Raw genomic sequence first — 20,950 nt, 5'->3', positions numbered from 1 at the left:
TTATAAAAAGAAATCAAAATTTTGTACTACGCGAATGATAAACAGAATGACGCTTTCTAGACTTTCAAAGATGTCAAAGATAGTTCAACTTGTTAAGCAACTGTGATACGCGATGGTCGTCACTGAACATCAAAAACATAACCTCACTTTTCTGATGTAGTTTGTGATTGCAGATACCCTGAAAAACGACTTATCTGATTGAATGATTTAATTTGTACGTGCTCATGAGGAAACAATCAAACTTGGCAGACTATACAGAATCATTTCTCCATTTAAAAATTCCACGACAAAACTTGTAATTAACTTGATCTAATCAAGTTTTCATATTCATCCTTCTATGTTTAAAACGCCGTGTCCAACGACGTTTTGTATATTAGTATACAGGGTGTCCGACGAGTTAAAACTTTCTGTATACGTCAAAATACTTATAGTAAAATGATGAAAATTTCTACGTTTGGGTTTTCGGATACGATCTTTTTAACTAAAATATTTTCAAAGATAGCCGACTACCGGTTCTACCGATAGTCGACTGTAACTTTGTTATTTTAAATAAAACACCCTGTATATTAATACATTTTTAAAATTTACGTAAAATTTTAGTATACTTCTGTCTAAAAACTTTTTCCGAAACATGCATACTTTTTGAGTTAATATTTTTTTTGTAAAAAATTTTACCGTTGCACACCCTTATAAATTATTTTTTTACGAGATACCCTCAAAGATATGAAACTGGTTTCTAATGGGTTGTTTTTAGCAAGGTCAGACGTGTTTGAAACTATGTTGAAAATTTTTTCATTTTATACAGGGTGTGTATAAAAAGTATTCAAAGTTTAACTTCATATATATGAATTTTCTTTATTTTTTTAAATAGAACCATCTGGTTTTTTCTGTTTTAATGCATTAAGGGGTAAAAAATAAGGCATATTCATGTATTCTTTCCTTTAGAGATGCGGGTGTGGTCTAAATTTTAATTTGACCCGTTAATTAAGGTCTTCTTTGATTGAAACTTTGCTTAAAAACATATCCATTCTTGACGATTTGACCTATTGCAGTATTTATAACTTGATAACAATTAACTTCTTAAGGTAGAGGTCAAAACCTTTCCAGAAAACGTATCGTACATCGCACTTCTGGTACGAAGATCCGTTCCTTCTAATCAAGGTCAAGACACTTTGATTCCTCATCTCTGAAGACGTTGGAATTTTAAAACTTTTGACTACTTCCACCAGACTTAAATACCAAGAGGCTCTACACTACTTTTCTGTCAGTGTTTGGCTTGTCATCATTGAAAGGACCATTTTTTGACCAGTCACTTCCAGATCATTGGATCTTACGAGGATCTCCACATCCGTGAGTCCCTAGATCGCCACAAGATCAATCCAGAGGATTGTAAACAGGTGTGGATCTACAAAATCATCTAGTTTTAATTCCTGATTCTGCATTTTGGTCTTTACATCCTAGAAATGGATCCCTGATTCATTCAACGCCACTTATCTTACAGAAAAGTTTTCCTTACTTTATGTGTTCCGTATTTAAAGACGGCTTCAATTTTATTGATCCAATTTAGTTTCCTTTCAGTTTTCCATTTTTGTTACAAGTTTAATGGCATTTAAGATGAGATAACTATCGAGACTTGCCAAGAAAAAATGAAATGTTTTTATATATTAAATCGTTATCATTACAAAGTTTTACTCGTTGAAATATTTATATTATAATCAAAAATTCAATTCAATAAGCTTCTAACTGAACGTGATATTAAGAAGAAATGAATAGTGAAGGGGTTTTCCATCAATCAACCCCCTTTTAAAGGTTTTAGGGAGTGCACGAAAGGAGTCTAATAGCTATTACCAATAACGTCATAAAAAATGCATCGAATTCCCAATCGAACATTCATGAAAGTGGTTCTGTCGTTTTGGAAAAATATGTTGAGATTTTTAACTGTTTTAGGGGAAAAAAACCTTTGAATAAAACAGCAGTTGCAGTTGGTTGTTACGCTAAGAAATATTTGCGAATTGTTTGCTACTGAATTTAATTAAATGCTGAATATTGCCACTAAAGGTCAGTCTACACGATATATACCATCAACTTCTATAGAATTTTTTCTGTGCAAACTATATAATTTAGAATTTTACGTAAACATTTGGATAGAATGTCAAGCTGAAAATCAGTAAAATTGTTTAAAACACAATTGAACATAGAATTTCAATGTTTCCCATCATTTCCGTGTATGGAAAAATTTTTATTCAAGGTCAAAGGTCAAAAAAATGAGATTTTCGCAATTTTCAGCAAAACGGTGAGTTTTATCATAAAAATACCTCACACAAAAATTGTAGATCATAAAATTATCTACAAAAAACGTATTAATACTTTTTTCCTACAAGCCACTGTTTCTGAGATATAATGATTCGAAAAGTTGTCAAAGTTATCGTATTTAATAAAACTTTTGAATCTTTTGAATCGTTATATCTCAGAAACGGTGGTTCGCTGGAAAAAAAGTATTGATACATTTTTTGTAGATAATTTTATGATCTACAATTTTTGTCTAGAGTATTTTTATCATAAAACTCACCGTTTTGCTGAAAATTGCGAAAAACTCATTTTTTTGATCTTTAACCTTGAATAACATTTTTTCAATATACGGAAACGATGGGCAACATTCAAATTTTATTTTTAATTGTATTTCAAACAATTTTGCCGATGATTTTAAGCTTTATGTATTTTATGAATATTAAATTGAATCAAAGAGTCGTGGAGTTTTGTTTGAAAATTCAACTTTAGCTTTCCGGCTCCTATTAATACGTAAACGTACGATTTTTGTGTGAAAAGTTTCCGACCCATAATCTATTTTTATTATTCTTTATTCCTCTTTGAATCCGTTTACTATCTTTTTCTATATATTCCACTTTCAGAAATACTTAAGTGCTCAATACTGTGCAAGGCGACAAAATGTACAATCATTTGCCAATTCAAATCATTTAGCAATAATTTGAAAGCGTGTTTACTGGAAAATGCAAAGTAACTTTATCCAATTTCAAAAAACGTGAAGCACGATTTTTACCTACCTACTCCACGGACAGAATTAGTTAAGGGCTCGATATTTTACAATGCAAAAAATGCACAATCACTTGCCAATTGAAATCTAATCGATATCATCGCATTCCGCAATAATTTGAGGGTATATTTACTGGAAAGTGGTAAACGACTTCTATTCTAATAATAATATTTAATTCCGGGTATATTACCAATTACTATTACTTATAATTTTGTTACTCATTATGGTTTTCTTCTGTATATTGAAATTTTATTTTATTTGTATCTTGATTTAGTTATTTTTATGTTTGTTTTTGAGTTTTTTGTCTAAAAATTGTAACGATTGTAAAAAAAAGGTTTTTGGCCGAAAACCTATACCAACTATTGCATTAGAAATTAGGTTTCATCACTTTTTTATACGTAAAAATAAACTATAACGAAGGAAAAACACATTTTATTCATAATTGTTGTCAGTTTCATCATTTCAAGTCATAGTTGAGCGATATGACATGGCGTTAAATTACTACACAGTATCTAGACGAAAACGCAATCTGTCGTCGAAATACACCGAATTCGTCGACTCAATAAAAGCACATGCAATCAAACCATATAAGATATATAACCCCTAGATCGAGATCCACCCCCGATTTCTAGTTATATAAGAGCGGTAAGGGTAGTTTACCCCAATGAATACATCCAACTCATTACGTGGTCGTGAAGTCACGGGGATTGTCCAAATACAAGGACGTCGCCACTTAATCGGAACGGAGATGCACGATCGCTTATCAACGGAAAATACCGATGGAAAATGACTATAGTACGACCGCTTTAGGTGGTTTACAAGTCAACAAAATCAAAATACAGCATTTTAAATCGCCATTTTATTCTTACAACAGCAAAATTTTACCGTTTAGGATTTGGTAACTAATATTTTCAAAATTACACCAGCTGATTGTGGACCGTAACCCAAAACGAGATTTGGATCAAAGTTTTCGAACCTAGCGTTCAATTTTTGGTGGAAATTTTGAGATTTAAAACATGATATATATTATCACTGTTTTGAGCGTTCTAGATTCTAGATGTTAGATGTTTATTATTGAGCAGATTCCAAAGATTTACCCATCAAGGATTTTGTGCTAAAGTTTGAAATTAATAACCTATTTTCATGCTGAACTGCCGAAAGTATAAAAACAGCAAATTTCATTAACCTATCAACGATGCTGGTCATAAGATTTAATAGTAGACAGCCATTTAAGGCAAGGGCGGATCCGGGGTCTTGACAATAGGGGGGTCGATAGTATTAGGACGAGTCCTCCCCCAAAGATATGACATTTTAAGCCTTTTACTTTAAACCTCAATTCCTCATCGATTTTGAAACAAAAAATCAAGTTAATTAATCAGAATTTAGTAAACAGTGTGTTTATTATAAAATTATAGTTAAATTCGTGACTTGTAGTCACCACAATTGATAAAAATTTAGTTTTTAGAATTAATATGTGACTATAACAGTGCTTAGCACATTTTGTGGGTGTTTATTAATAATATAGTAAATCCAACAATAAATTATAATTTAGTACTAGGATAGTAAGGCTGTAAAAATGATTTTTTTCGACAACAGTCCGAAAATTAATCGCAACCTGTAACCATATGGAAAACGGGCATAATTTGATTGCTAGCTTCAACGCTAAATCGGTGCAATTAATGCAATCAGCAGGTTCATTATTAGTTTTTGTCTATTGCCGAAATGGCAATCCAAAATTTTCTAGGTTAGTGCATATTTCCTGGTTTCGCTTTAGAAGCCTGCCTCTCCGTGACAAGTCAGGATCCAGGGTCTTGTCAAAGGGGGGTTATTAGTATTAGGACGAGTCCTCCCCCAAAGATATGACATTTTAAGCCTTTTACTTTAAACCTCAATTCCTCATCGACTTTGAAACAAAAAACCATGTTAATTAATCAGGATTTAGGGAGGGTCATGGCCCCCATAACGACTCCCGGATCCGCTCTTGATTTAAGGGGATTAAATAAATTTGAAATTCAAAAAAATCATAAAGAAATTAAATAATGAACGTGATCGGATGAACCAGATCATAGTTTCCTATCTCCAATGTACCATGATGATATCATTAAAGGATGGAGCTATAACTTTTTTAAAATGTTAACAAATTCCCGCACTATTTCATTCCGTAATGACTTATTGATCGCGAAGAGAATGCGTCCAACTCCCGAGCGCAAATACAAATTATAAAGGAATCCATATAATCGCTATATTCGTCAGGAATTTTTAAGAGGGTGTTGCTATAGACATCTGGACAAATACGTCCAGATGCTGGTGTATTTAATTCCGTTTTCACTTGTCATCATCGAATTTGATGGTTAATGAATAAAGAGAATGTAAATCTGACGCACGTTTCGGCAACCAACTCGGTATCTTCAGAGATTGCTTACTGTTTACCTCCGATTTCTATAGTATAATGATGAATAATAATGGTATGGACAAGAAAAGACAATTTTCCTTCAAACATTATCATGCCTTAAACATTATTTGTTTGTTTTATCCAGCGCCACAGTTTTGATTTGAATTCCGTTGTATTTAAGCATCTCAAATACTTTTCAAATTCGAAATAATGAATATATTTTTTACTAATATTCTATTTTAATTTGAAAAAGGTCCTTTTAGTACAATTTTTGAATAAATTCGCATCCCGATCTTCACAATAGACAGTTGAAAATAACATTGAAGACCCATCATATTCGCCTGATTTGGTCATGTGTGATTTCTCGACGTTTCATACTAAGGAAACTTCGATCTTAAATTTGCATTGATGTTGAACATAAATAATATAATTTTGTATCTCGTACATACTTTTAAAAATTGATTTCAAGGGGAAATCGTTTTGCTTTATTAAAAGAAATGTTTCAAAGTTCATTCTTATACGGTGTTTTTTTTTAGATAGTATCTTCGTTAGGTCAAAGGTTATAGAGAACACCTGCAGTCTAAACTTCCGTATTTTACAACGAATCTTTTTTTAAATGATGATGTTTTGGCATATGGGGCTATATACTTAATAATATAGCGAAGTGATGTCGGTCTACGTTTATAAATTAACCCAATACGATTATAACCAACGGTTCAAGAAATACCAAATCAGTTTTCTTTTTGTTTTACCAAAATACGATCCAAAAATACGAAATTTAAAGTATTAAAATATTTGCTGAGACATAAATTGACGAAGAAATAATCTAAAAATTGCTAAAACTTTTCAGAAATATGATAAAATTCTTCAAAATAAACGTGTTTAATAGCGAATGCAGAGAATGAGGTTATGTACAAGTATTTATAACGGATCTTTCTTTTGTTAGTGTAATTACCAATACGGATTTTATTAAACAAAATGACACCTTAACATACAGTTTTTACGTGAATCATACGAAACATGTGTCCAATCAAAGACCGGATGGTGTCTTATTTGACCAGATTGGACTCTTCCTGTTATTGTTACTACATTTTCTTATTAAACTCAGTGCAGTAGCACTCGAGAATTCTTTTTTTTTCTAAGCGCAATAATTGGTAAATACATCTCAGAAATGATTTTGCATTTTATGAATATTGCCATCGAAAAATAATAAAAATTTTGTCAAACAACTTATGACTGGAATTCCAGAATCACAAAATCGCTAGATCAAGATTTAACAGTAAATCCAGATCACATTCAAGGTCTAAAAGTAGATCAAAGTCATGTTCTAGGTCTAAAAGTAGATCAAAGTCATGTTCTAGGTCTAAAAGTAGAGCTAGGTCACGTTCTAGGTCTAAAAGTAGATCAAAATACGTTCAAGGTCTAAAAGTAGATCAAAGTCACGTTCTAGGTCTAAAAGTAGATCAAAGTCATGTTCTAGGTCTAAAAGTAGATCAAAGTCACGTTCTAGGTCTAAAAGTAGATCAAAATACGTTCAAGGTCTAAAAGTAGATCAAAGTCATGTTCTAGGTCTAAAAGTAGAGCTAGGTCACGTTCAAGGTCTAAAAGTAGATCAAAATCAGCTTCTCAAAGTTAAAATTAATCAAGACTCGATTTTACAAGTTAAATATAAACCTCAAAAAGCGGTTTAAACTACAGATATCGTTCTTTTCACGTTTTATAGTTGGCGTTTGTTGATAAACTTCGGTGTAAACGTTACCTGAGGTCTGGTGGTAGTATGAACTTCAAATTAATCTAAAAGTTGATAAAAAATGAGTTTTTGATCGAGACTACCAGTTGACCTCTCTCGCCACGCGCTCTACGCCCTCTATCTCGAAAACAGTTCAAGGTATAAGAAAATGTTAAATATAAAAGTTATAGAGAATTAAATTCTCTACAATATTGATAATCAATACAAATAGCGTAAAACCTATAGAAAACGAGATATTTACAAAAATTATATGTGAATTTTGAGATTAGTTTTAGTATGCCAAAATATAAATCTTTACGTGGTAACATACTGGGTATGTTGATATGAAAACAATAAAATAAAAAAATGATAATTTAGAATAATTTCGAAACTAATTTGATTTAAAAATTCACAATTCACTGTCTTCTTTGTTTTGCTACCTTCCTCAAAGCCTCAAATGGATACTAATTTTTCAAATTATACAATTAATAGGCATCATTTCATCGTATCTCCGCCATCTTTTAAATTGGTTCAGTTATATTTCCTGTTCATGAACAAACAATATCCATTCACGTAGTTTCCAATTTCTAATTCTTACATTTCCTGCTCTCATTTTAAACTTGATTTACAGTCACAAACCGCGATCTTCAATTTAACCAAAAAACAATAACAAGATATGCGTTGTTAATGTCGCCACAGTCAGAGCCGGACTCGCAAAATTTTTGAATAATTCAATAATTTTACCAAACTTTGTACTACGGAAATGAGGAAGAATATACTGAAAATATATTTTAGAATAAGTTTAAATGATAATTTAAAAAAATTACCATTAAAATACCCACGAAATTGAAATTGCTGAAACCAGATGTCTCTGTTTTGACGTAATCCTCAGCAGGATAACAAATTAATTTTCTACAATGTCTACCAATAGAGAGAAAGATAGAGTCTTGTTAGGATGTTTCTATTTGAGAGGTGGAATTAATTTTTCTGCTTGTATTACATCATGACAATCCGCCTTTAGTAAAACTTCATCTGCGCATGCTTTTTATCAAAAAATATGCGTCTTCCATCATGTCAAATGGCCTTCATGCAAGTCTCTTGCCATTGCATTATGGCTGCCACAACAAAAATTCCATTAGTACAACAGTGAACAAATTCCTAACCTCAACTTTTGCTTAATATTTTGTGGCCGGTTTAGAAATACGAATAAAAAACTAAATAAGTTAATAACGAAGTGAAAAAGTGTTCAATGGATACCTGTCAATAATTATATCAGCTACTGTCTTGCTTTTGGAGTTTGATGGACAGGTTGGTTGTTAAATCAAATGTAAAACTAATGACACCAAACCGCTAAAGTACGAAATCTTGCATGAAACAATCATCTGAACTTCTTTTGCTTGCATTGCACGTTATACTGCATCATGTCATTCCGCCTTTAGCTGAACTCCATCTGCGCATGCTTTTGATCAAGAAATATTGCGCCTTGCATTGCGTTGCACGTTGTATTGCATCATGTCAATCCGCATTTAGGTGAAATCCATCAGCGCACGCTTTTTATCAAGAAATATTGCACCTTGCATTGCGTTGCACGTTGTATTGCATCATGTCAATCCGCATTTAGGTGAACTTCATCTGCGCACGCTTTTTATCAAGAAATATTGCGCTTTGCATTGCGTTGCACGTTGTATTGCATCATGTCAATCCGCATTTAGTTGAACTCCATTTGCGCACGCTTTTGATCAAGAAATATTGCGCCTTGCATTGCGTTGCACGTTGTATTGCATCATGTCATTCCGCCTTTAGCTGAACTCCATCTGCGCATGCTTTTGATCAAGAAATATTGCGCCTTGCATTGCGTTGCACGTTGTATTGCATCATGTCAATCCGCATTTAGGTGAAATCCATCAGCGCACGCTTTTTATCAAGAAATATTGCGCCTTGCATTGCGTTGCACGTTGTATTGCATCATGTCAATCCGCATTTAGGTGAAATCCATCAGCGCACTCTTTTTATCAAGAAATATTGCGCCTTGCATTGCGTTGCACGTTGTATTGCATCATGTCAATCCGCATTTAGGTGAAATCCATCAGCGCACGCTTTTGATCAAGAAATATTGCGCCTTGCATTGCGTTGCACGTTGTATTGCATCATGTCAATCCGCATTTAGCTGAACTTCATCTGCGCACTCTTTTTATCAAGAAATATTGCGCCTTGCATTGCGTTGCACGTTGTATTGCATCATGTCAGTCCGCATTTAGGTGAAATCCATCAGCGCACGCTTTTTATCAAGAAATATTGCGCCTTGCATTGCGTTGCACGTTGTATTGCATCATGTCATTCCGCCTTTAGCTGAACTCCATCTGCGCATGCTTTTTATCAAGAAATATTGCGCCTTGCATTGCGTTGCACGTTGTATTGCATCATGCCAATCCGCATTTAGGTGAAATCCATCAGCGCACGCTTTTGATCAAGAAATATTGCGCCTTGCATTGCGTTGCACGTTGTATTGCATCATGTCATTCCGCCTTTAGCTGAACTCCATCTGCGCAAGCTTTTGATCAAGAAATATTGCGCCTTGCATTGCGTTGCACGTTGTATTGCATCATGTCATTCCGCCTTTAGCTGAACTCCATCTGCGCAAGCTTTTTATCAAGAAATATAGCGCCTTGCATTGCGTTGCACGTTGTATTGCATCATGTCGAAAATGTCGGAAAATAAGCAACATCTAAATTATATATTAGTGTAACAAATAAAGATTGATGACGTTATAATTATTCCCACGATGTTCACTGTTTTATAAGTCGAATGAGAAATCCGTATCTGGAAAACCGCAAATCAAGGATCGTAGGTGGAAATCGTGAGAAGTGAAAGTCTAACTTTATGACTGGTAATAGGAATTGTGACAATGGATGGTTAAAAGAAATAATGACGACTTTTATAATCTAGATGAACTATACAACGTAAAAGTTATATTTGTTCTCTTTAACTTTGGAATTTGACCAAATTTACAGTTAATTGCAAAAATTGTCTTCACTGCGTAAATATTTTATTACCAAAGAACAAAACCGCCACGCAAAATCGTGAAACAACAGTTTTAATCTACGCTACTTACCCACAGGAAGTATTTGATACTTTGGAGTCAATATTGTTTATAAATAGTTCAAGATTTTGTATCAAATTTGTTTCTTTTAAGAATAAATACAAATACGGTCTTGACACGTTAAATATAGAGGATTTCGAGGACTAAATATTGACATTTTCAATTGCGAACATTCATCTTTCTCAAAAAATGGAATCAAACATTTTTTTCGGTGATTTTCTATGACTTAGACGTGGATTAAACCACTAGGTTTCGCTGGTTTTCTGCATTCAATGGCCTCACTTAGCTACAGGATGATGAGCTTCGTGAAGGTCACCCAAAATTGGTTGTGGTGCCAAAAAACATCGACCCCATACGTAAACTGATATTGCAAGATCGTCATCTGACGTACCACGAGATTGATCCATACTTGGGCAACATTTGGCTGTCAAAGAGATACCGCATAATTTGCCAATAGCTCGCGTCGATTGGTGCAAAGAAATGCTGAAAAAAAAACAATCGCGGTGCTTCAAAAGAGGTCTATAAGATCGTAACATGTGAAGCAGCATGGATCTAAGCATATGGACCCAAAACTAAACAACAATTCTTTGTATGGGTAAGCAAATGATCGCCTGTTGTTTCGGAATAACTGGACATGTCACCGCCGTCATTAGAACAACGTAGAACGGTCAATTCTAAATGATACACCAAAATTTGTTTACTAGAAGTGTCCGAAAAAATCAGGGAAACCAATCGAAGAAGAAGAATCAATCTCCACCACGACAACGCGAGCTCTCACACATCAACTCAAACAAAAACGTTTTTGGGCATTAAAAACATCGAATTGATGAATCATCCGCCGTATAATCTTTGTTTTGCGTCCAGTGATTTCTTTTTATTGCTATATGTACGTTTTTTCGTACCTGAAGGAGACGTTGATGGATTCAAATCACATGTTTTGGAGGTGTCTTAATCGGAAACAATAAAGCCATATCCGATTGTGAATATTTGTTTTATGTATCTATCTCAAAACTTTCGCAATGAGGTTGGCAGAAACTCCTTTCTGTGTATTTCCTCGATGTTTTGTTAACAGGATACTGCTTGAAAATTTTTCCAGCTTCAGTTCTACTAACATAACCTCCAAATAAACTTAACTTTGATTTTTTAACTTCGTACTATTCAATAATCATTTATTTAGTATTTTTATGTTGTTTTTAGTGTTTCTTTTAAAGATACATGTATACTATCCGATTTCTAGACCGCGCTCTCTATTTCCATTACCTAAATGAAATTTTCCTGGGGTGAAACCCTTAGAGGAAATGAAACGACTTTCTTGTAAAACGTGGCTTCGCTTCCATCTGCACTGATTGTGTTAATCGAGCTTTACTGAAGTGAGTCATAAATCAATTTAATTATCCATTGATTTTTAAATGCTTATTCCGATAAACTCAGTAAACAATATTATCGATTCATTTCCGGTAATTTTATCGTTAACATCAAGAAAATCCACATTTATTTTTTATTATTGAGATTTTTTACTCTTACAAGATGGATGATCCCATTTCGATTACGTACCAACGATCCAAATTGGCGGTTTTATATCATTTGAACAAATCAGAAGAAGATTTAAATGATGCGGTTATGTCAATTAAATATTGGATTGAATCTCAGCCTCATTTACCGAGAAATACAAGTAAGTTTTAATATCCAATTCAAATCTTATTTCTCCTACTTTTTTTCTTTCTTTTTGAAACATATTTCTTATAAACGTGGATGATTATTCTAAAGAACGAGATCATCGACAATATAAAAAGTTTCTAAATTGAGCAATCTAACTAAATGTCAAAATTATCTGATGCCCATTTTAAAATGGCCGCCGTGGGGTAAACGAATTATTTTGTCTGAAGGTTTTATATGATTTGTGAAGTTTTTTGTTGAATAGTCCTCAATATTTCCGTTTTTTTTTCGAAATGGCTTCTTAAGGAGTTGCTTTTTAAAGAAGTGTGATTTCTGTCTCGAAAACTTGGTTTGATTGGTGTTTTTTCGACAACGCTCTAAAAAAAACTACGTTGGGAACTGCTAGAAGTGGGATTCTGACTAAAGTTCTTGTCATCCAATAAAAAGGCTTGAAGTGTGTTCTTGTGCCTTTCAACTGGGTTACCACTTTACAAACTACTCATGTTTGATAAACTTGAACACAACAGTGGGAATTAATTTCCAAAAAAAAAACGATAATTGTGAATTATCTGAATAGCTTTAATGTTTACTTGCAAACTGCGGAAATACTCAGTTTCCGTTGTATTAATTTCACTGAAAAATATCTAAAAAGTCTCTATGAATGTTTTCAACAAAAAAACAATACAAAAAAACCAAATTACAGGAAAAAATCAAGAAAAGTTACCAGGGGTACATACGACAAAATCGATTGTTTACCCCACAGTCGTCATTTGGATTCTTCTTTCTTAACCTGAATTTTGAATGAGTTTTTTAAATAATAAATCTCTTTTTTAGACAAAAATAGAATTGAATTTTTTTTATTAAACAATACACTTGATATTGAAGCTGCTAAAAAAAAATTGGAGGCATATTATACCATGAGAACGTCGTTAACAATTGTTTTTCAGTATTCAAATCCAGGTACACCTCAGATGAAAAGTACAATTGGTTCTACGTGAGTAATTTATTGTTTATTATCTACTCTTATGAGGAAATTCTTCTTTTTCACGGATATTGCCTAAAATACGTATGATGTGCTTATTTGAATTAATTACTATAGATATAGAGGGGGGTTTTTAATAATAAAAATACTATTAGAAATAAAATACCCCCATTTTAAGTAAAGGTTTTGATGTTTGGGAAATATTTGACGTGGTCGAGTACCTACCTCAAATCCAGGGCCGGATTTATAGACCCGGAGCTAAAATAATGACGGAGCTCTCGTAAGGAATTCAGAAACATGGAAAAATTAAAAAAAAAATAATATCAATACGTTAGATTTGTGGTAGCAGGCCCTCTTGGACCTGGGCCCGGGACTATAGCCCCCCCCAAAGCCACTAGCTTAATCCGACCCTGCTTAAATCAAAATCAAAATTGTGTAATAAGATTGAGGATTCTCTGAAAAACAAACAACGGAAAAAGGTGAAGAAAATAATGGAAAAAGAGAGATTTGGGAAAAACACAACTGTGAAATTATTTGTCGACAAAAATCTGAGGTGATATGCTAAATTTCTTCACAGAATCTTTGTCTCATTTTTCTTGAATTTGTATTATATACTTTTTTTCGTTAAGGTAAAATCCATAGAGGTTGAATTGGAACTTCTGAGCGACAATCGTTTAGAGTTATAAGTTTTCGACAAAATGATTCTGACGAATCATTGAATCCAGCAGATTTATTTAGATCTACGTTCCGATAAGTGGTCATTGCAGACCATAATCTCACATTGAAGACTTGCAGTGTTTTCTTGATAGCTTTTCACTAGACTTTTAACAACAATTTTGCATATTCACAAAGTTAATTCTAGATTGGAGTGCGTTTAATCCCTGAATACATTTATGAAAGAAAGAAACTCAAATTTCAATAATATGTCAACCATTTTTTGCTACGTTTCATGGTAATACTTTTAACGGTACATGGTAATACCAATTTATCAATTATAATTAATATTTCCACTGTGTTAATTATGTAAGATGACTAACTATTAAAATTGTAACTTATTCCAAAGTCTTTGCTTTGACTTTCAATGTATGTAAACCCTTCGCTAAATATTTTATAAATAAATCAGAAAAAACCCTTCGGAACGTGCATTATGTGTTTGTTGCAGTCAAATAGTACCTTTTCCGAAACTATTAGAAAACATATATAGTGTGATGTTAATAAAATTGCGAAAATATGTCCCAGCAGAACTTGATCCGCATTGGTGGGTGGCAGCTGCTATAAACGCCCACGAAATTAATATTCAAGAAAATTTAATGTTGAATTACGTATTAATTTACGATTTGGAAAATTTAACGTTGGAACATGTACTAAAGCTCACTCCTATGTTTATCTTAAACTGTTCAAAGATGGCCGACGTAAGTATTCATATCCACTGTTTCATTATTTTCCAGAACAAGATTCGTGGTCTTTTGAAGACCCCATTTATCGTAGGTTTCGAATCGACCTCAACCTCTGTGCCTACTCCTCTGCATTTTCTTTTCTACTGAAAGAGCGCTAGACCATAGTCCATTCTAAATGGATCTGATATGTTTTTGTCCATTTTTACACAAAATCTCATATCGGTTTATAGATTCTGAATAGCTTTTAGAAAAGGAGTACAACCTCTAATTTTGTAATGGATACGTTATCGTAAGCTTTCTATAAGTCAATAAAGTCACATCGTTTCTCCTCTTTATGGTGTTTTCGTTCCATTTTAATAAGACCTATTATGGTATTAATTACAGATTAGCCTGTATAGTTGTTACTATCTGATTTGTTGCTTTTTCTTGTGTATCGATATTATAAACGCAATTTTCCACTCTTCTGGTATATTTTCACATTTTCTAAACAGATGAGACAGAGAGGAATACAGTTTTTCAGTTCCGTTTTTAAGTATTTCTTCATTAATTCCTCCTAGTGTCACTGCTTTTCCATTTTTTAAATGTTTAATTGCATTTTCGCTGCATTGGGATCTATATGTATTTCTTCAGGCCAAAATAATTCGAATATTGAGCTAAAATTCTAGAAATATGTTGATGAAGTATTGAAATATGTTTGAAAAAATCGAAACGTTGATTGAAGTCAGAGTATTGGGTGTACGGGTCTTCAAACTTGTTCATATATTCATGAAAAACTTATACTTGTTTAAAAAATCACTCAGGCCAAAATAATTTGAATATTGAGCTAAAATTCTAGAAATATGTTGTTGAAGTATGAAAATATGTAGAAAAAAATTAAAACGTTGGTTGGAGTCGGATTATTGGGTATAGGGAGCTTCAAACTTGTTCATATTTTCATGAAAAACTTATACTTGTTTAAAAAATCACTCAGGCCAAAATAATTTGAATATTGAGCTAAAATTCTAGAAATATGTTGATGAAGTATGAAAATATGTATAAAAAAATTAAAACGTTGGTTGGAGTCGGATTATTGGGTATAGGGAGCTTCAAACTTGTTCATATTTTCATGAAAAACTTATACTTGTTTAAAAAATCACTCAGGCCAAAATAATTTGAATATTGAGCTAAAATTCTAGAAATATGTTGTTGAAGTATGAAAATATGTATAAAAAAATTAAAACGTTGGTTGGAGTCGGATTATTGGGTATAGGGAGCTTCAAACTTGTTCATATTTTCATGAAAAACTTATACTTGTTTAAAAAATCACTCAGGCCAAAATAATTTGAATATTGAGCTAAAATTCTAGAAATATGTTGATGAAGTATGGAAATATGTATGAAAAAATTAAAACGTTGGTTGGAGTCGGATTATTGGGTGTAGGAAGCTTCAAACTTGTTCATATATTCATGGAAAAACATATACCTGTTTAAAAAACAATTCAGACCAAAATAATTTGAATATTGAGCTAAAATTCTAGAAATATGTTGTTAAAGTATGAAAATATGTATAAAAAAATTAAAACGTTGGTTGGAGTCGGATTATTGGGTATAGGGAGCTTCAAACTTGTTCATATTTTCATGAAAAACTTATACTTGTTTAAAAAATCACTCAGGCCAAAATAATTTGAATATTGAGCTAAAATTCTAGAAATATGTTGATGAAGTATGAAAATATGTATAAAAAAATTAAAACGTTGGTTGGAGTCGGATTATTGGGTATAGGGAGCTTCAAACTTGTTCATATTTTCATGAAAAACTTATACTTGTTTAAAAAATCACTCAGGCCAAAATAATTTGAATATTGAGCTAAAATTCTAGAAATATGTTGTTGAAGTATGAAAATATGTACAAAAAAAATTAAAACGTTGGTTGGAGTCGGATTATTGGGTGTAGGGAGCTTCAAACTTGTTCATATTTTCATGAAAAACTTATACTTGTTTAAAAAATCACTCAGGCCAAAATAATTTGAATATTGAGCTAAAATTCTAGAAATATGTTGTTGAAGTATGGAAATATGTATGAAAAAATTAAAACGTTGGTTGGATTCGGATTATTGGGTATAGGGAGCTTCAAACTTGTTCATATTTTCATGAAAAACTTATACTTGTTTAAAAAATCACTCAGGCCAAAATAATTTGAATATTGAGCTAAAATTCTAGAAATATGTTGATGAAGTATGAAAATATGTATAAAAAAATTAAAACGTTGGTTGGAGTCGGATTATTGGGTATAGGGAGCTTCAAACTTGTTCATATTTTCATGAAAAACTTATACTTGTTTAAAAAATCACTCAGGCCAAAATAATTTGAATATTGAGCTAAAATTCTAGAAATATGTTGATGAAGTATGAAAATATGTACAAAAAAAATTAAAACGTTGGTTGGAGTCGGATTATTGGGTGTAGGGAGCTTCAAACTTGTTCATATTTTCATGAAAAACTTATACTTGTTTAAAAAATCACTCAGGCCAAAATAATTTGAATATTGAGCTAAAATTCTAGAAATATGTTGTTGAAGTATGGAAATATGTATGAAAAAATTAAAACGTTGGTTGGATTCGGATTATTGGGTATAGGGAGCTTCAAACTTGTTCATATTTTCATGAAAAACTTATACTTGTTTAAAAAATCACTCAGGCCAAAATAATTTGAATATTGAGCTAAAATTCTAGAAATATGTTGATGAAGTATGGAAATATGTATGAAAAAATTAAAACGTTGGTTGGAGTCGGATTATTGGGTATAGGGGGCTTCAAACTTGTTCATATAATGAAAAACTTATACTTGTTTAAAAAATCACTCAGGCCAAAATAATTTGAATATTGAGCTAAAATTCTAGAAATATGTTGTTAAAGTATGAAAATATGTATAAAAAAATTAAAACGTTGGTTGGAGTCGGATTATTGGGTATAGGGAGCTTCAAACTTGTTCATATTTTCATGAAAAACTTATACTTGTTTAAAAAATCACTCAGGCCAAAATAATTTGAATATTGAGCTAAAATTCTAGAAATATGTTGTTGAAGTATGAAAATATGTACAAAAAAAATTAAAACGTTGGTTGGAGTCGGATTATTGGGTGTAGGGAGCTTCAAACTTGTTCATATTTTCATGAAAAACTTATACTTGTTTAAAAAATCACTCAGGCCAAAATAATTTGAATATTGAGCTAAAATTCTAGAAATATGTTGTTGAAGTATGAAAATATGTACAAAAAAAATTAAAACGTTGGTTGGAGTCGGATTATTGGGTGTAGGGAGCTTCAAACTTGTTCATATTTTCATGAAAAACTTATACTTGTTTAAAAAATCACTCAGGCCAAAATAATTTGAATATTGAGCTAAAATTCTAGAAATATGTTGATGAAGTATGAAAATATGTACAAAAAAAATTAAAACGTTGGTTGGAGTCGGATTATTGGGTGTAGGGAGCTTCAAACTTGTTCATATTTTCATGAAAAACTTATACTTGTTTAAAAAATCACTCAGGCCAAAATAATTTGAATATTGAGCTAAAATTCTAGAAATATGTTGTTGAAGTATGAAAATATGTACAAAAAAAATTAAAACGTTGGTTGGAGTCGGATTATTGGATATAGGGGGCTTCAAACTTGTTCATATTTTCATGAAAAACTTATACTTGTTTAAAAAATCACTCAGGCCAAAATAATTTGAATATTGAGCTAAAATTCTAGAAATATGTTGTTGAAGTATGAAAATATGTACAAAAAAAATTAAAACGTTGGTTGGAGTCGGATTATTGGGTGTAGGGAGCTTCAAACTTGTTCATATTTTCATGAAAAACTTATACTTGTTTAAAAAATCACTCAGGCCAAAATAATTTGAATATTGAGCTAAAATTCTAGAAATATGTTGATGAAGTATGGAAATATGTATGAAAAAATTAAAACGTTGGTTGGAGTCGGATTATTGGGTATAGGGGGCTTCAAACTTGTTCATATTTTCATGAAAAACATATAAATTGAGTTAAATCGTTTTATATCCTTATAAACTCTTCCCTTTCCACTTCCCGATCTCACATCGCCCATAACTTATTTTTCCTTCCATTTTTTCATATTCTCTTCCTTTCCCAATAGGTTTCATTCTACTACTTTTTTTTATCTGTACAATTATCGACCCTGGTCTATTTGGCGTAGTGTGAGTTTTGGTGTTTAACTAGTAATAACATTCAGATTTAGCTTCTCATGTCATAAATCATCAATTAAAATTTTCCAGAAAGGATTAGGTCGTCCTTTCAAAGGAATACATTTTATAAATTGTCCTCCTGTATTCCAACTAGCCTTAACTATAATAAGAAATTTGTTAAGACCAGATTTATACGCAATGGTAAGTACATTTCTACTCCTTAATATATTGAAGTTAAAATTACGCTCTAGGAATCGAAAATTGTATTGCAAATTGCAGATTATTGATCGCATGAATCACAATAACTAGTACTCCAAACCCAAAATTATTAATTACCATATTTTAGTTAATTTACTCTATTAATCTGTTGAATTCTCACTAAGTTTCAATCAATTTCATAGCTTATAATATGGCGTAAAGCAACTCTGCAGACAAATTGTCCTTTATGACAGAAAAATATGCAATTTTTTTACCAAACTTGATTTTACAAATAAATTACACCAGTAGCTCGAGATATTACCCTTGGAACTTTCAAAACTTTTGGAAAAAGTAGCTCTCTGCAACAACCAATATTGCATTCAGAAACATTCACTCATAGCTTCGAGATTTCAATATTTTTTTCACGTTAAATGAATATATTTTCAGCTCCACATCCACTCATCTCTTGATAGCCTTCGAGAAACTTTTCCAATAGATATTCTACCAAAAGATTATGGAGGCAACGAAAAATATGTCAACGAATTAGAAGGTAAGTTAACTAAGATGTTTATATAAACGTTTCAGACAGTTAGACACTTTGTACCATAATATCTCCCAGTTTAAGCATCTGTGGTAAAACGATGAGGCTACGTCATTTTGGGGGTTTGTCCAATTTTGTTTACGAGGGCTCTCGATCTCCATCTAGCTATTTGCTCAGCCTCTTTCCATGTTAAGTTCTTTCTCGATTGTTTTTCTCCATATTCGTACAGGTCTGCCTGTTTTTCTTATATCTATTGTATTACAATTAAATGTTCATCTAGTTTCTGGTTCCCCTAGTGTATAACGTATCCATTTGTTTGATTTTTTTGGACATCATCTCAATTTCCATATTTCGACTTCATAGAACAGACTTTCATTACTTTTGTCTGAAATAGTCTTGTTGTTCTTGGTATACTTGTTGCAGACCATATTTTATACAAGCTTTTGTCACTACAAGCTTTATTCCAACTGACAACCCTCACCTTTGCCGATGAAACCAATTTCTTCATCCAACACATAATCTGACTGGATAACCCAACTAAAGAAGAACTCCACTCCTGGGTGGGACGGAATCTCAAGACAGGCAATGAAAAACCTACCTATTTAGCACCTTTTGGCATTATTTTAACTTTCCTCAATGTTGGAAATCTACCGACATAGTTCTCATTCCCAAACTAGGCAAAGACACTATTAAACCTGAATCTTATCGCTATTTCAGCCTCTTGGATAAAGTCTTTAAACATTTGATCAATCAAGGATAGAATCTGAGACTTCTGACCCTTCAAACTATCTTGACCAAAGCAATGAACCAAAATCAGTGCGCCTCTGCCATCTTCGTGGATATCCAGAAAGCTTTCTTCCAGGTCTGGCGTGCTGGACTTGATATATTCTTATTACCGTTTACCGGCGTTCCACAAGGCTCCATTTTTGCATATTTTTTAACTAGACATTAATAGGAGGAATCTAGTTACTTGAACCATCCTTAAAAAATGGTTAAATCTTGGACATGCCTCAGGACAAAATAGCAAAAAAGCAAAATACGATAAATGAACAGAAATACCATCAAATGGTATACAACAGACAGTGCTGGAATAGAAGTTGTACGGACCTAGAACCAAACAGTCTAAAAGCATTTTTGAAGCAGAAATATGTGCAATTGAACAATTATCGCAAACAGGAGATAATCATCCTGTCTGATGGCCAAGCAGCCATTAGAGATCTAAGGTCGAAGGTCATTGAAGTTATGGTTTGAAGGTTTGGGAATGCTTGTATAAGCAAAACGGATTCCGAGATACACTAGAGTGGAGGGAAACGAAATAACTGACAGACAGAGTCTGGCAGAGTCCTATCCAGGTATTGTCGTCTCAATGGACACCTGAAGACGCTCGACTTGGCAGATAATGCAACGTCCCTACGTAGTGTTTTGGGTATTCTCATTTTTATATCTCTTCATTTGTTGAATGTTGATCAATATATATAATAGAAGTTGGAGATTTTCCTTATATTTTTCATTTCTTCCTATTTTCAGAAACTTGGCTAAAGAAATATGATGACTACAAAGACTATTTTGATAACTTGGATGTTTTGAAAGTGAATAAACATCTTCGTCCAAATATATCTCTAAACTTATTCGGTTTCCCACCATTTGATTTTAGAAATATGTCATTTGATTGAAGAATAAAAATATAGTTGACATAATAATCAATTTTGATTTTCTCTTTTTA

The 20,950-nt window shown here is 32.4% G+C and overlaps 1 protein-coding gene across 1 annotated transcript; it reads left to right on the top strand.

The window, feature by feature from the left end:
* The first annotated feature begins 11,800 nt into the window (after positions 1–11,800).
* Positions 11,801–20,900, top strand: LOC130444353 (alpha-tocopherol transfer protein-like). The gene is made up of 5 exons (XM_056779440.1): positions 11,801–11,945; positions 14,151–14,323; positions 18,579–18,689; positions 19,134–19,236; positions 20,755–20,900. The coding sequence occupies exons 1-5, from the start codon at positions 11,801–11,803 to the stop codon at positions 20,898–20,900; spliced, it is 678 nt and encodes a 225-aa protein (XP_056635418.1).
* The last annotated feature ends 50 nt before the right edge of the window (positions 20,901–20,950 follow it).

Source organism: Diorhabda sublineata, chromosome 5, assembly GCF_026230105.1.
Source record: "Diorhabda sublineata isolate icDioSubl1.1 chromosome 5, icDioSubl1.1, whole genome shotgun sequence".
Taxonomy (NCBI): Eukaryota; Metazoa; Arthropoda; class Insecta; order Coleoptera; family Chrysomelidae; genus Diorhabda; species Diorhabda sublineata.
The sequence above is the reverse complement of the archived record's forward strand: the minus strand, read 5'-3'. Positions and strand labels throughout refer to the sequence as shown.

What these genes read in the sequence shown, in the direction of transcription:
- LOC130444353 (XM_056779440.1), top strand. Translation starts at nt 11,801, where the DNA reads ATGGATGATCCCATTTCGATTACGTACCAACGATCCAAATTGGCGGTT. An exon ending in TCATTTACCGAGAAATACAA is followed by an intron (nt 11,946 to 14,150) that starts GTAAGTTTTAAT and finishes AATATGTCCCAG; the next exon opens with CAGAACTTGATCCGCATTGG. An exon ending in GACCAGATTTATACGCAATG is followed by an intron (nt 18,690 to 19,133) that starts GTAAGTACATTT and finishes ATATATTTTCAG; the next exon opens with CTCCACATCCACTCATCTCT.